At 41.4% G+C, this 16,277-nt stretch overlaps 1 protein-coding gene across 1 annotated transcript; it reads left to right on the top strand.

Annotated features, from left to right (window-relative positions):
* Positions 1-589: 589 nt before the first annotated feature.
* Positions 590-13,529, top strand: LOC134636904 (grainyhead-like protein 2 homolog). The gene is made up of 15 exons (XM_063487169.1): positions 590-603; positions 1,150-1,336; positions 1,604-2,044; positions 2,190-2,245; positions 4,425-4,683; positions 4,773-4,884; positions 6,800-6,894; positions 10,772-10,933; positions 11,049-11,106; positions 11,322-11,461; positions 11,879-11,916; positions 12,134-12,225; positions 12,312-12,397; positions 12,928-12,992; positions 13,415-13,529. The coding sequence occupies exons 1-15, from the start codon at positions 590-592 to the stop codon at positions 13,527-13,529; spliced, it is 1,920 nt and encodes a 639-aa protein (XP_063343239.1).
* Positions 13,530-16,277: the final 2,748 nt, after the last annotated feature.

Below are 16,277 nucleotides of genomic sequence, written 5' to 3'. Positions count from 1 at the left end.
GAGCGTGTGTTTTCGTTTTTTTCTGTTTTGCTGCTCACGGGCTTGTTTTTAAACACACACAGAACTCCCCCAAAAACAACACAAAACGGTACATACCGTACTATATATCATTTAACGTTGGGCAGTCCACCTTTTACCTATTTTTCAAGACACGCCTTTCCGCTTCCCATTCACCAATGGGGAGCAGTCCTGTACTACGACGCTTAGAAGTATATCACCAATCACAGGGGTAGCTTTCGTTTCCTCGTTTATCCTGCCTCAGGTGCTGTACTACCTCGGTCTTAATTGATCACCTTTTCCAAACAGAATACACCCCTGTCTCCATTTGTACGGATTATTATCGATTTGTTTTGTTTTTGTTTCTTTGTTTGTTTTTAATATGGACATTTTCTTCTTACACTATGGGCATCGGGAAATGTGTTAGTTCGCGAGGATCCAGATGATTTCATTGGCGGTTTTTAGTGAGACCTTAAATAGAGCCAGCATTTCCCGGGCTGATTTTTGCAGTTTCCCACACAAACTTACCTGCACTAACTTGAAAGTCCAGTTTCTCTAGCAATCCTAGAAAACAGCAGGGACTTGAAGCAACATGGACCTGGACAGGTAAGAGAAAGTTTTAGCATCACTGATAATAACTTCTGTCAGTTTTAATCCAGTTCCTTTTAGATATATTTTTTTGTCTTCTTGCTATCAGCAATGTACACCGGAGCCTATGCTATATAAACACCCCCAGGGACACAAATTACTAAACTAATATAATATAATTTATTTTAGAATTAGTTAATTACCATTCATGTACCTGCACATAAACGTTATTGGTTTCGTCTATGCTTTCATTATTATGAAAGATTTCACAAAAATTTGAAAATTAATAACTACCACGATGTCAGACGAAATTTATCTTCATGCCAGTATCTCTGAATGATACTGGCATGAAGCCGCAGAGACGAACAGAGGTATATTTTTAAAGATATACCAGCAAAAGTCGACTTAAATAAACATCCTCCACATGGAGTGGGCAATTTGAGTGAAGTCTGGTGAGAAACAGCCTGGGGCATTTTTAGTGGCTTGGCACTCGTTTCTGTTAATGAAAGAATGGCTTTGCAGTAATAACATGCCTCTCTGTCTTTTCCCATCGGTCGTTCCCAGCAAAAGGCTGGTGGTGGTGGTACCAAACGAAGTGTCGGTGGCCCACCGCAAACCGCTCAGCAGTGAGGATGAGGCATGGAAAACCTTCCTGGAGAACCCACTGACAGCAGCCTCAAAGGCCATGATGAACATCAATGGAGATGAGGACAGTGCAGCAGCTCTAGGGGTGCTGTATGACTACTATAAGGTATGAAACAAAGAATAATAAAGGACATTGCCACATACAATGATCTGATTTATTTTAGGCATGGAAAATCTTCCTGGAGAACCCACTGACAGCAGCCTCAAAGGCCATGATGAACATCAATGGAGATGAGGACAGTGCAGCAGCTCTAGGGGTGCTGTATGACTACTATAAGGTATGAAACAAAGAATAATAAAGGACATTGCCACATACAATGATCTGATTTATATTAGGTCTGAATTGCTTCTGGACTTGTCATAATCCTTTCAGGTTCCCAGAGAGAAGAGGTATGCACCCAGTGGCATTAAGCCCACAGAGCCTTCTGCTCACGGGCACAGCAACTGCGGAAAGTTGGACATGGTGGGTCACCAGCTTCAAGCTATGGTGTCACTGCCTGTTAACCTCTCTTTAAACAACAGCACAACCACTGAGCACCAGCAGGGCTACAAATATGGAGCTGAGAGCCACGCAGGAGATTCTAGAGAAGGAGATGGTAAAGGTAGAGAAAATGGACCTCTTGCTCTGGTCAAGACAGAAAGCCAGGCAACCATGCCGCTTTCATTTTCTGGTGGCACCTGCCAAAAAGAGCCTAGAGACCAGATAAGGAGGCTGTATGAGCAAAGCTGTTATGATATGTCCCTCACTGGCTATTTGAGAGACGAACAGAGGAGCAGTCCGGACAGCACGTATGAGGAGCCAGTGGAAAAAGAGGTCAGACCTAATCTGAACAGAATTGTTGGTTGTTGCTATACAAGTTTTGTTGATACTGATAACATTTTTTTTATTTGATACAAACTCCTTTTTTCATTATTTCTTTTTACATGAATAGTTTGCTGATTAGTATCTTCTTTTACAGATGTACCACAAAAATTCTTCCTCGGGAGTTGATGAATTTCACCACAGTCTACCAGCGTAAGTTTAAAAACATGGCGATACTACAAAAAACTTAGAATAACATTTATGTGCACACATCTTATCCTGAGAGAAGAATGACTATGAATTTTAGGTGCTTTTTAAAAAAAATTTTTGCCAACAAATCTCATGTGGGGAAAAACATAAACACTGTTTAAGTTTCCCCGTTCGCCGTGATTGCTCTGTGAAGCTGCAACCCCATTCATTCCATTCATTGCATCACGAAGGGCATCTGGCGTAAAGCTATCAAATCAAAACATGCAAAACATTATAAACAAAATAAAACCTATAAAGTCAGTCACAGTTCCCTTAACACTACACCGCAGGCGGAAATGATGGAACTATTTTCAGCATTGGATTAACACTCATTCAGAGCTTTAGAAGAATAGTGTATGTGGGGGTTTAAGTCTAAAGAAACTGCAATGTGTGTTTTTTAAGGTTAACCAGGGTGTCGGTGTGGTTCATTGATGGGTTTTTGATAGTTTAAGACAATAATGAATCTATGCGGCCCAGACACACACTCACTGGCCACGCTGTTTGGTACAAAATGCAATGCAATGTTCAGTTGTTTGTTAACACAATGTGATCTGATCAGCCAATCACTTGGCAGCAACTGGATGCATTCAGACAAGCAGACATGGTCAAGATGAACTGCTGAAGTTCAAGTTAAGCATCAGAATGAAGAAGAAAGGTGATTTAAGTGACAGAGACTGGCTAGACTGCCTTGAAATGATAGGAAAGCAGCAGTAACTCAAATAACCACTTGTTCCAAAAAGAAGAGCATCTCTGAACACACAACACACTGAACCGTGATGCTCTGTCCGCTAAGAAGAATACAGTAGGAATCAAAATCGGACAATAGAGGATTGGAAAAAACATTGCTTGGTCGGATGATTTTGATGATTTTGGCTGCAATAGGTGGATGGTTAAGACCTAATTTAAACAACATGAAAGCATGGATCCATCCTGCACTGAATCAACAGTTCAGGGTGGTGGTGGTGTGACAGCGTGGGAGATATTTTCTTTGCACTGCAGATGCCTTAGTGCCAACTGAGTGTCGCTTACACTCCACAGCACTACTTGAGTGTTGTTGCTGACTATGTCCATCCCTTTATGACCACAGTGTACCATCTTCTCATGGCTGCTTCCTGCAGGATAATGATGTCAAAAAACTCAAAGCATCTCCTTGAACATGACAATGAGTTCACTGTACTCGTGTCCGCAATCATCAGATCTCAATCCAGTGGAGCAACTTTGGGTAGAATTGGAGATGTTCATCGTGGATGTGCAGCTGGGAAATCTGCAGCAACCGTGTGATGCGGTCATGGCAATGTGGACAAAAGTCTCTGAGGAAATTTTCCAGTACTTTGTTTAATCTATACAATGAAGAATTAACGCAGTTCTGAAAGCAAAAGGGACACTAGTAATAAAGTTTTTGTTGAGTGTATGTTGGGCTCAAGTTTGTTTAGAGTCATAAGTGTCTTTAAACAGTTCCTCCAGCGATCTTCTTATCTGGTCATTTCATTTTATCATTTGCAAGAAACGCTTTAATCCACCAAACTACTTTGCTGTCAAAAAAAAATCACCTATATATGTGTCTCTCCCCCCCCCCCCCCCCCCAATTAAAATGTTGATTTAAGTATTTACCTCTGGACAGTGATGTGTTTAGTATGTCAAAGGTGATGCCGACTATCTGCTGTTGCTTGACCTCTTTTACTGAGTCACGTACACCAGCATTAATCTGCTGTCCTAGAGTAAAAGTTTTAAAGTTTTAACAAATTCCTCCATTTGGCTGTGATTGATTTAATTTGATAATATGACAGGAAAAGATTTTTTCCTAATGCACAAGCATCAACTTAAAGAGTTTTTCTAAAATGAAAGAGAAGCTGGTATATAATTTGATTTTTAGATTAGGATGTCCTTCATTTTAAAAGATTGTCTTAAGTCATTAATTTTTAACAAATATTAATATTGTCAGGGATTGCAAGAGTTCAATGACTATAGTCCAGTTTCCTTATTGGCACACACAGGATTTAGACTTCAAAGCCTAAAATATATATTATGAAGAGTTTATAAGGCTATATTTAATAACATTCAGTTTTATATTTTACTTTCACCTGTCATTGTTTTAGTAGTTATCTTACCAATGGCAGTTATGGAGCCCATTATGTCCTTACAGTGACAGCTTCCGGTACAACCTGGAGGCCACGTTGTCTCTCCGGCCACGCCAAGGAGAAGGACCCATGGCCTACTTGAACCGCGGCCAGTTCTACCCTTTGACGCTCTCTGCGGCCGGCTTCAGATCATCCCTGCATCAGCCCAGAGGCAAAGTCGGAGTGACTGGAGTGACATCATCCCATGGAGCTGATAGGAGTCTATCCAGTAGTGATCAGTGCACCGTGGGAGGCTCTGAGCTGCCACAGAACAGTATTGTACAGGTGAATGAGGGAAGATGGAGGAGGCTGAGGACTTTATCACTCAGTAGTGTGAAATATTTGACCTGATTCTACTTCATATTTTCCTGTAGAGTGTCATCATGGTTGTCTTTGGGGAAGACAAGGACAGAGATGAGCAGCTGAAGAATTGGAAATACTGGCACTCACGGCAGCACACTGCCAAGCAGAGAGTGCTGGACATCGGTAAGACGTTCTGTCCTCACTACCTGTACATTAATGGTGTAGATGGGGACTACTAGATATTTTCGCCTAAACCTCACAAAACCATTTAAGTAAGGAGAGATTAAGTAGGTGGCAGTCCTACAGGAGGCTCCAGGAGAATCCTGTCACATATCCAAAGCTGAAACCTGATATAATTTGAATAACAGTCAAGCCTGAATTCCTACAGGAGTGCTGTGAAAAGACTGCTTATGGGTCTATGTTTGCATAGACGTTAACAGGAGAAATAGGTGGGGGCTTGGATTGTAGCCATATCATGTGCGTTCAGCAAAAGACGTGCCCCAGCCTGTGGCTTTAAACCGAAAGGAATGAACCAGGTGTCATAAACTCTGGTGAATTTTCATGGCAAGTATTGGCATGAACTTGCCACAGACAAGGTGGGAGAGTGAAAATAAGGCAGTGTATTTGGAGTTAATGGTGGAGTATTGTGAACTGTTGAAAAGATGAGATAATGAAATAGACATGCTGCCTATAATGGGATTTAAAGACAAAATGCTACTGTAGGAGAGGAACAGTGGTGGAATGTTAACTGTTATTGTTGTTCTGACTCTGAGGGAGCAGTTTCCTATGTTGGGAAATGATCACTACCTCAACCAGCTACTAAATAAGTATACTGTATGTCTTTATGAGTTCTTGGATCAGTATGAACAATCAAAAATTTAGTTGACACACAGTCAGGGAACAAATTATTTGAACCTCTGCTGATTTTGTAAATTTGCCCACTAACAAAGAAAAGATAAGTCTATAATTTCAATGGTAGGTTTATTTGAACAGTGAGAGACAGAACAATAATAAAAAAGATAGAGAAATAAATGAATTCAGATTTTCATGAATGAAATAAGTATTAATCAGCAAGATTTCTGGCTCCCAGCTATATTTTATCCAGGTAACAAGCTGACATTGGGAGCCTTCTCACCTTGTTACCTGTATAAAAGACAGCTGTCCATAGAAGCAATCAATCCATTCAGATTCCAAACTCTGCACCATAGCCAGGACCAAAGAGCTTTCCAAGGATGTCAGGGACGAGACTGTGGACCTACACAAGGCTACTACTACAAGACCATCGCCAAGCAGCTGGGGGAGAAGGTGACGACAGTTGGTGTGATTATTCGCAGATGGAAGGACCATAAAATAACTGCCAATCTCCCTCGGTCTGGAACTCCACACAAGAGCTCACCTCATCGAGTTTCAGTGATAATGAGAATGCTGTGGAACCAACCCAGAACTACTCAGGAGGAACTTGTCAATGATCTCAAGGCAGCTGGAAACGCAGTCACCAAGAAAACAGTTGGAAAGCACATGTACAGGCCCGTTTGAAGATTGCCACTGAACATCTCAATGATTCAGAGGAGGACTGGGTAAAGTGTTGTGGTCAGATGAGACCTATTTGGCATCAACTCAACTCGCCATGTTTTAGGAGAAAGAATGCTGCTTACGACTCCAAGAACACCATCCCCACCATCAAACATGGAGGTGGAAACATTATGCTTTGGGGGTGTTTTTCTGCCAAGGGGACCCGATCAAGGAAGGACAGATGGGGACATGTACTGTTTTGGGTGAGAACCTTAAGGTCTTGGAGTGGTCGAGTCAGTCTCCAGACCTTAATCCTATAGAAAATCTGTGGAGGTAGCTGAAGGTTCCAGTTGCCAAACATCAGCCATGAAACATTAATGACTTGGAGAGGATCTGCAAAGAGGAGGGTCTCTCTCTCTATTATATAGAGATATATAGCAAGATATAGAGATAAATATATAGTTGTTTTTGTTATGCAAGTATGTTTTGAAAAATTCACACACAAAAAAGAAAATGTGCCTCCAGACAGGCAAAATGTTAACAGATCTGACGCCAAACTTCTCCTGTTTTCTCCGTTTGCCTTCAGCTGACTACAAGGAGAGCTTCAACACGATCGGGAACGTGGAGGAAATTGCCTACAATGCTGTTTCTTTCACATGGGATGTCAGTGAAGAAGCCAAGGTGAGGGGCAGGGGGGGCTGTATGTGTCACACCATGGAAGCTAAACAGGTCAGACGAGGTAAACTCTTAGCCCTGTGTGGGGAGGATTGCTTAATAAAAGCGCAAGTTTTTGTCTTTAGGACTCCTGGTCTGTGCTGAACCGCATCAGTGGACTGTTTATACCTCATACTCTCACAATAGTTGAGGGATCGTATGCCTGGCCCCGATGACGGGAGGCGTGTCTCCTGCTTTGTGTCAGGTTATTTGGGGCTGCAGAGACGCCGGGTACAGGGCAACAGACCCTTGAAAACAACCCTGCTCAGGTTTCTCCTTAGTGACGTCGGTCAGTTGGATGAAGACAAATGGCACACAGTGTGTAAACACACCCACAAACACACTAAAGAATGAGTCCACCCTTAAGGTGTTTTGAGCCCTGGGGCTCCCATTCAGCTCCAGTTTTAATGGGAACTTCTCAAACTGCCTCGCTGACAGACGGGTAATTGCAGTTTTGCTGGTTTGTGGATAAATATTTACTGTGTTGCGCACACGCTTTTCACGAACCGTAATTGCTTTAAATGTGTGTTCAGGCGGCACTGTGATGGTACTGCATCGAGCGGTGTGTGATTGTACACCTGACCACAATCGTGTACCACTGTGTACCATTAGTCTTACAGAAAGGGAAGTGACTGTCTCACATGGCACCTTTTATTATTAGTAGTTAAATCACTTTTATGTCAGACTAATTTTTACAGGTTAATTTTTACAGGTGCAAAATTAGAGGAATCTTAGTCCTTTTAATGTGAGTGAAACTCAAAGAAGTCCCTCTGAGGTTGAACTTTTCTCTCAAGCCCTGGCCAAAATTCCATGTTAGCACCTTCATGCATGTTAAACAAATAAATAATGTAACCAGTATGTTTGGATTTTTGGCAGTATGTATATTCAAAGCATGGATGATCCTGTAGTCTGGCCTCTTGTGTAGAGGTGGTAGGTATTTTGAAAGTGAGAGCACTGAGGATTTAGCTTTTAACTGTGATGATATAGCGAACGAATGACGCTATCCTCCCTTCGTCATCATTCACAGTTTGTAATAGTCCCTTCTTTTGTGTTTTGCATATGATCTGCTTTGTCTAATGAATACAATTTGTCCTACTAAATATCAATTAGATCATTAGAAGCACTGATTACACTGTGTGGCTGTGCTGTAAGATGTGAGCCAAGTGGTTCTCACCCTTTCTGCTGCACTCTGACTCACAAGCCTCAAGTATGAGACCAGACCCCACCCCCCACGGGAAATGAGGTGGAAAAGGTTGAGGACAAAACAATAGGGTTACTGTGAGGAAATGTGAAGCCTCGTGTCACTCCTATAATCTTTTTTTTTTCTTTTTAGAAATGTAGCTCTCCACTGCTAATTTGACACCAGTTTAGATGAAATAAATATATCTATACTTTTTTATTTGGTGGAAATGTTATGTTTTGTTTCTGCATGGTTTGGCTGTTGCCAGGTAACAGTTGGCAGCCTCCTTGTAACAGAGTGTGAAATGTGTTGGTTCGGGCGGGAGATGAGTGGCTTCCTGCTGCACACAACTCTTGTTTTCGTGTTTGTTTGTTTTGTGCTGGTTGAGCGGATGGCACTAAACAGCCACTCTGCAGTGCCCTCGTGAACTTTGTTTCCCCCCCCCTTTTTTTGGAAGGTACGTTTATACATGCAGCAAGCGCAAACACAACAAGCCTCCCACGCACACATACACACGCTGCTAGCAGCAATGCGTCCAGCGCTTGTGGAGAAAATTGAAATGGCTTGGGTCTGTGGAGGTGTGAATTTGTGGAGGTGTGTAGGAGGCTCATTTGTGCTCCAGGCTTTTCCAGCAATCAGCCCTCACCTCTGCAGGTTCAGACACGATGCTGTTGATGCTGCGTAGTGGGAAAATTGGTGTTTAGCCGTAGTTATGAATCTACTGTGATCAGTCTCTGCCGACCTGTTGCTCAAGCTGCCCGTCCTGTTTAGCTGGGAGATTCATGTGGAAATTCTGTCCGTTTGGATGATTTGGCACCAATCATGAGAATCTGTTCCATTGTGCAATTAAATGTGTGAAGATAATGACATGTATTATTGCTTAAAGAGCACACTAAATAATTAAAATAGTGGTAGGATGGTGCTGTTACTTCGGTGACATTTTGTGAATTCTTTTCACAGGCTTTTAATAACCTGCAGATCTGCAGCTATGCCCAATTACTTTAGCTCTGGGAAAGAGGAATGGGTGGAGAAGAGCCATATATTTCTGAAATCTGGGACACTCGCGGTTCTGGAACAATATTAAACAGTTGTTTAATATTGTTCCAGTTTCTTTATATAAAATCCCACATTCTTGTACATCTGTGTCTTTGAAGTGTTTTTACTTGACACATGTGAATTTGAAGGAGGCTTATGAGTTGTTGTGGCCTCTGAACTGCTGCTGTTGTGATTCATGGATCCTCTAACCTTTCTATCATTACCACACAGTTTGTGAGTCAGATACAGCTTCATTAGAAAACATATTGACTAATAACGGGCTTTTATGGTTAAACTAATGCTGGAATACCTTTTAGTTAATAGCAAGTTGCTGTTTATTGCTTTACAAGTGTTTACAAAAGTGAAATGGTATTCTGTAATTCTAACACCATTAGCTTTGAAAAAGCCCCAAAGATTTTCTTATTTGAAATGCACCATTTTTATGCCTGCCTCTTTAAGGACCCCTCCCTAAGATCCCACATTGTTCTGATTGGCCAGTTTCTGGAATTCTTTGGTGCAGCACCCAGTGACCGTAAGCTGTGCGGCATGTACTTTATGCTCTGCTTGTAGAAGTTGATTATATTGAAATCTGTATTCAACCTGACATCAACTCAGGACTATAATAGAAAGAATATGTTCTAAATAGAATACCCATGCTGGTATAAGGCCTGACTTGCTGGCCATTTTATTATTATTAGCATAACTCTTTCATTGCTATGCAGATGATACCCAGTTATGTCTATCTATGACAACAGCCAGATGACAAAAATCAATTGATGAAAGTACAGGCTGGCTTGTCTAAAAGACATAAAGACCCATATGTCCTGTAATTTTCTTCTCTCAATTTCAGACAAAACTGAGGTTGTTATATTTGGCCCTAAAAATCTTAGAAACATTGTGCCTAATTGGATACTTTCTCTGCCGGAAAAGTGAGGAGTGTCCCCTTTGGGTCAGGGATGAGTTGTTGCCCCAAGTGGAGGAGTTTAAGTATCTTGGGGTCTTGTTCACGAGGGAGGGGAGTGGGAGACAGACACACAGATTGGGGCAGCGGCTGCAGTGTTGCAGATATTGCCTTGTCCCGTTGTGTTAAAGACAGAGCGAAACGTAAAAGCGAAGCTGTCAGTCTACGTTACTATCCTCACCTATGATAATGAGCTCTGAGTAGTGACCAAAAAAATTAGGTCGCGGATACAAGCAGTGGAAATGAGATTTCTCTGAAGGGTGGCTGGCCTCTCCCTTTGAGATAGGGTGAAGAGTTTAGTCATTTGAGAGGTGCTCAGAGTAGAGCTGCTCCTCTGCATCGAAAGGAGCAAATGAAGGTGACTGGGCATCTGACAAGGATGCCTTTTGTGTGAGTTGTTTTGGGAATGTCTCACTAGTCAAAGGCCTCCTGGGCAGACCCATGACACCCTGAAGAGATTGCATCTCTCAGCTGGCCTGGGAACGTGTTTTCCCAGATGAGCTGGAGAAGGTGGGGAGAGGGAGGTCTGGGTGTTCTTGCTTCTTGTTCCTGCCCTGCATGGCATGGATTTAGCAATGTTATATGATCATCATCTCTGCTTCAGTTTAAGTCACAAAATTTAAAAAACTGAATGTTTTGTTTTTATTTCTTATTTTGTTGCTTCCTAGGTCTTTATCTCTGTGAACTGTCTGAGCACAGACTTCTCCTCTCAGAAGGGTGTGAAGGGGATGCCTCTGATTATTCAGATTGACACGTACAGCTACAACAACGGCTGCGGCAGCAGGCCAATCCACCGAGCCTATACTCAGATTAAGGTCTTCTGTGATAAGGTAAAGAAGGCTGGTAGCACATGTGCTCAACAGTGAGCTAATAACATGGAATTGGATAAACCTTTTTAACCTGTTTTTAAACATATTCTGACATTTTTTTCCTTTCTGTTTGCAGGGTGCTGAGAGGAAGCTTCGTGACGAGGAAAAAAAGCAGCTCAGGAAGAGTATGAAAGGTGAAACCTTTTTTGTTTTGTTTGTTGTTAAGAAGTGATTACAATTTATTTACAGAAATAAAATTGTTCAGATTGTTTTAAAATCCACCGAAACAAGGTTACAAATCCTTGACCTTAGGGCACTGAGACTTAAAAAGGTTTGCAAATGTAATCAATTCTGTACTTGAGGTTGTCGCTTGGCAACAGATGTTAAGTTCACACTGCCTCTGGATTAGGGAAAAATCGCAGCTCGGGGTTGACCACTCCGATAAAGAGAGCTGAAAGTGCGCTGTTCAAAAGCATTGGAGACCTGGACTCCCAGCCCGTTCTCTTCATTCCAGACGTCCACTTTGGAAACCTGCAGAGAGCGGGGCAGGTGAGGGACCACGCTCTTTCCAATATATATACACGCACACACACACATGCACACATTCGTTTTGACATCTTAGTGAAGACATAGAATTGACATAATGTTTTCCCTAGCCGCTTACCCTAACCCTAATAATCAGAAATGAATGCCTAAGCCTTCCCCTTCCCCTAATCCTAATCATAACATAAATGTAACCATAACCATGAAGCTAGATTTTGAGCTTTAAAAAGAAAATGCCTTCAAATTTACAAGGACTGGCATTTGGTCCCCACAAGTGTACATACACACACACACACACACACACACACACACACACACACACACACACACACACACACACACACACACACACACACACACACACACACACAAAACTACATTTGTCTTGCATTTCATATTGCTTTTTTAAAATTTTGTTTGCAGGTGTTTGCATTCAACACTGAAGAAGTTGATCGAAATGGGTGAGTCCCACTGTGGCTTTGAGTTAGTGCACACTGCTCCACATGCTTATGCCTTGAGTTTATTGTTGAGGGTCTCTCCATGGTGAGAAGATTACAAAAGGTTGGACAAAGGCTAATTTATCCTTGTTTATACCTTAGAAGAAATAAACTGTTACATGTCAGGGAACCAATAGCATTCCTATCAAATGACACGTGTTTCTGCATGTGTGTTCATCAGAGGTGTTTTAATGAAGAGGGTTTCATGTGTTGGCCAGGAAGACCTCTGTCCACCTGCACTAAAGAAGTCCAGAGTGGAACCAGAAAGAAAAGGTAACTTATTTCCCATTAAGAGTTCTTGTCCTTGTTGGTCTCGTGGTTTGACCTAATATTATCTTCCTATACCTTGACTTTTCCAGTTCTACTATATGTGAGGAAGGAGTGTGATGAAGTGTTTGATGCTCTGATGCTGCACAGCCCAACCCTCAAAGCTCTGATGGAGGCTGTGAGTACTGAGAATACATTGCTTGCAAAACAAAAAGAAGTCATTACTTCTACAAACCAACAGTTCACTGCCAAACCGTTTGTAGATGGGTCAAAACTAATGTGACCTGTTGGTTTGCAAAGCCCTGTTTTTGAAGCATCATCTGGAGCATCTTGGTTGTTACCTTGTTAGCTTCTTCAAACCAGACGTCACAAAATGAGCAGGGGATCCGACAGTCGCAAGATAGACCTGTGCTTTATCGTCCTTTTGGCTAGTAATGTTCTTCGCTTTAAGATGTGAAACTAGGGATTGAGACCATAAACTCATCAGGAAAGTGTTTACTGAGACTGAAGATGCGAGCAGTAGTTATTTTCTCATCCTTCTTACATCTTACACTTTTCTGAAACCAGAATAGTCGCCCCCTACTGGCCGTTAGAAAGAATTGAATTCATGTATGTATGGATGGATGGATATGGATATAGATATAGAGAATACAGATGGGGGAGAGAGAGAGAGATTCAGTTTCATTAACATCTACTTTGTCTTCACAGATCTCTGAGAAATATGCGGTGCCTGTTGAAAAGATAGCCAAGGTTTACCAAAAAAGCAAAAAAGGGTGAGTCCAACTCAATAAAAACGGTTTTGTTCTGCTTTTCACTTGCTTCCATTTCTGTTTGCTTGTTGGCTTAAGGTAGATTTACATGCCAACCAGTGTCAGTAACCCTTGCTAATGAGGAGAAGAAGAGATGAATAAATATGACCGTCTTACATTTAGAAGGCATATTTTAGCATAAACCAAACTTCAGGACAAAACTTTGAAATTAAATGAAGTCGTAGGGAAGCCGTGTGAAGAACAGCCGAGAGATCATGTATGTAGAAATCAATAACACATTAATGTGCATCAATCCGGGAATTGTGATTCCTCCAAGACATTAGTTCTAATTCATCTAGTCTATGTTTAAAGATTTTCCTTTGCAATAGAGACATGAGCTGACCAGATCAGTTATTGCCGTTAAATGTGTTTACTGTCTTTCCCAGGCTCCTGGTGAACATGGATGACAACATCATCCAGCAATACTCCAATGAGGACACCTTCATCCTGGCTATCGAGAGCTCGGCAGACTCCTGGCGTGTGACTCTGTCGGAGATCTGATGGCTACTAACCCCTGCACTGTCATACTCATTATGCTCCAGACGGAGGTTGATCAGTGCCTGGTGACTCTTTATCCATTTCATGTGCACAGACTCATGAACGCTGTTATCAGTGTCGTATGCTGGAACCAAACTGTTCTTTGAAGTCACACGGGAGTCTCTGTAGGCTTTCCTGTCCCGCATGGATCATTTTGAACATTGGCCCTTGGCTCTGGGGACACAGGCTCAGCAAAAGTTGAAAACTTGTGGATTTGTTTTTAGGTTAGGAAAAATCTTTTGATCTTTCCTAGCAACCTTACCAGCTGGCAGGAATGCAGTTGTGAACCCTTTTTGCCCAGCTGTCACTAAAAGAACAGGATTCATCCCGGTCTGCACAAAGACAGCAGCAGCTCTCTGTGGTGTCAGGAAGAAGACGTCATAACAGATTAACAGCACAGAGCACTGCTCCGGGCTTCTCCTGCACCTTCTGTTATCCTCCCTGTACTTCCTCCTGTGATCGAAACTTTGAAATGACGTGACGGGCATTTGAAAAGCCTTTGCAACACCTTTGAGTCATGTGGCACTGCTCTTTGCTTGCTACGTTCCTAATCAATTTTAGACATGTCTCGACTTTAATCTGAAGTGATGGTACTTTAACTCTTATTAGCATCCATTATGTTATTATTTTTTTGATTGGTTATATTTTTACTGCATGCTAAATGTTTTCTGTTGGTGCCAGTGAAAAAATAACAGTTATTTATCCCAGATTGTGACTACATGCCCCTGTCCTGGGATCTATAATTAGATTGAGGCACCGTTATAGAACAGGACTTCTGGTCTAAATTGCTCTTGTTAAATTGTTCTGCTTCCTCTGTGTGTGTGTGTTAATTGCTTTTCCTCTCACTAAAGAGACTGTAGTCATTAGTATTTATGATATTCGTTAGGGACTCGCAGGGCCCGGCCGCTCTATCCGTTTAGTCCTCCTTTGAGGCTGCAGCAGCCGATCAGAGCACAGCAGCGGAGCGATCCTGTTCCAGCTCGGTGCGTCTGCCTGTATCCTTCATATACTTCACATGCAGCGAAGTACAGTTTTTACGATGTGCAAATAAAAAATAGTTTTCTATAAAGTCACTTGTTTCTGCTTCTGCCAAAATCTACAGCGTGCATTTTTACAGCTCAACAGTGGCTACAACTGTAGCCTGAAGTGTGATGTTTTCAGGCTTCCCTGTCTCATTTATGTAAATATAACATTTAGGAACTCCACCGATAAACTAGACATCCGAGATGTGTTAAAAACTGTTACCAAATCAGTTTTACACCCATCCCAAGTGTCACAATCTGAAGGCAAAATCACACATACTATGAGCAGCCCTCTGATTGGCTACATCATAGTTCGGATGGCAAAACTGCATGAATTTAGTATCTTAACAGAAATGAGCACTGGTATTCTGGATTTTGAATCAGTTTTCTGATAATTCTCTGGGGAAAACTTTAAGACCACTCTGAGTAAACATTCGTAAGTGAACTTCTCACGTGGGATAGGTCAGAGCAAGTTGTAACTGTGTCCTTTAAACTGCGTTTTAATACCAGACCCATCTTCTAGCTGTTATTCATTTTATGTCAAAACAGCTTTCTAATAGGCATACTTTAACACTCTCACATGGAGCTGTGAAATGGAGAAACGCCGCCTCTATGTAATGTTCTGTATTACAGTTTGGACAGATCGCACTGATGGATCAACTTTAGGTCCTGAACATGCTTTTCAAAGTCTTTGGAATTTGAACATGTAGAAGGGCCTGATCACAGAGGACCTCACAATCGATGTTGTCTTAAGTTGTTGCTCCGTTGCCTGTTCACACTGTAATGAAGATGACGTGTCCAATAGAGGTGAATTATCTCATCTTTATCTTTCTTATCTGCTTACCATCATGGTAATTTAAGGGTTTGTAATTTGTGAAATTTTCATAGGAAATCACTTCAGACAGTTGACTTCCATCACTTCCCCCCCCCCCCCACGGCTTAGCCTTGAGATAAAGACTCCCAAATTAGAAATTGAGGGGAAATGGAATAACTTTAGATGTTAATTGATTTAAATATTTGTAATTACAGGAGTGGAAATGTATTGCTAAGCAAGTCAGTATCTAATATGTACACCTGTGTAGCCAATTTATTACAACACTGGGCTTACCATAATCAATAGCTTTCACACTGCACTGCTTAAAAGCCTTTTGGAAAAAGAATTAGAAAACGCCATACATAGTCATACACATCTTATTCATGTCTTTTTCATTCAAACACATATACTGGTTACCAGTGCACGTCTACAGTATGTGTATTAATGTTACTGTACCATTAAAACAAACAAACAAAAAAACCCAAACGGATCCTGAGGCAGTCAGGTAGGATGCAGTCATTGATTCATTTATTTTTTAATTGAATGATCTTTGTTGTGATCACTGTAACCTAACACAACACATTTTGGTCATATCAAATTAATATACTTAATTATGCACAAAGGTCACATTGACTTTTACAGGTTAATTATACTTTTGTTTGGTAATAGTGCAATTATACAGTAAAAATTGGTATCTGTATAAAAAGGCTGAGCATGACCTTAAAATGAATGTAAGCAGTCACATTCTTTAGCTTCCTAAGTCTAAGGTTTTTAAAATGTAGCACAAAAAAAATATTGTGTTAATGAGTTACAAACCCTTACATTTCTATTGTCAAAATGTGCACAGTGGTTTTAAACAGTGTACTTGGAAACAAA

The sequence above is a fragment of the Pelmatolapia mariae genome, linkage group LG10_11, assembly GCF_036321145.2.
Source record: "Pelmatolapia mariae isolate MD_Pm_ZW linkage group LG10_11, Pm_UMD_F_2, whole genome shotgun sequence".
Taxonomy (NCBI): Eukaryota; Metazoa; Chordata; class Actinopteri; order Cichliformes; family Cichlidae; genus Pelmatolapia; species Pelmatolapia mariae.
Note: the sequence above shows the minus strand (reverse complement) of the source record. Positions and strands in the feature narration are given on the sequence as shown.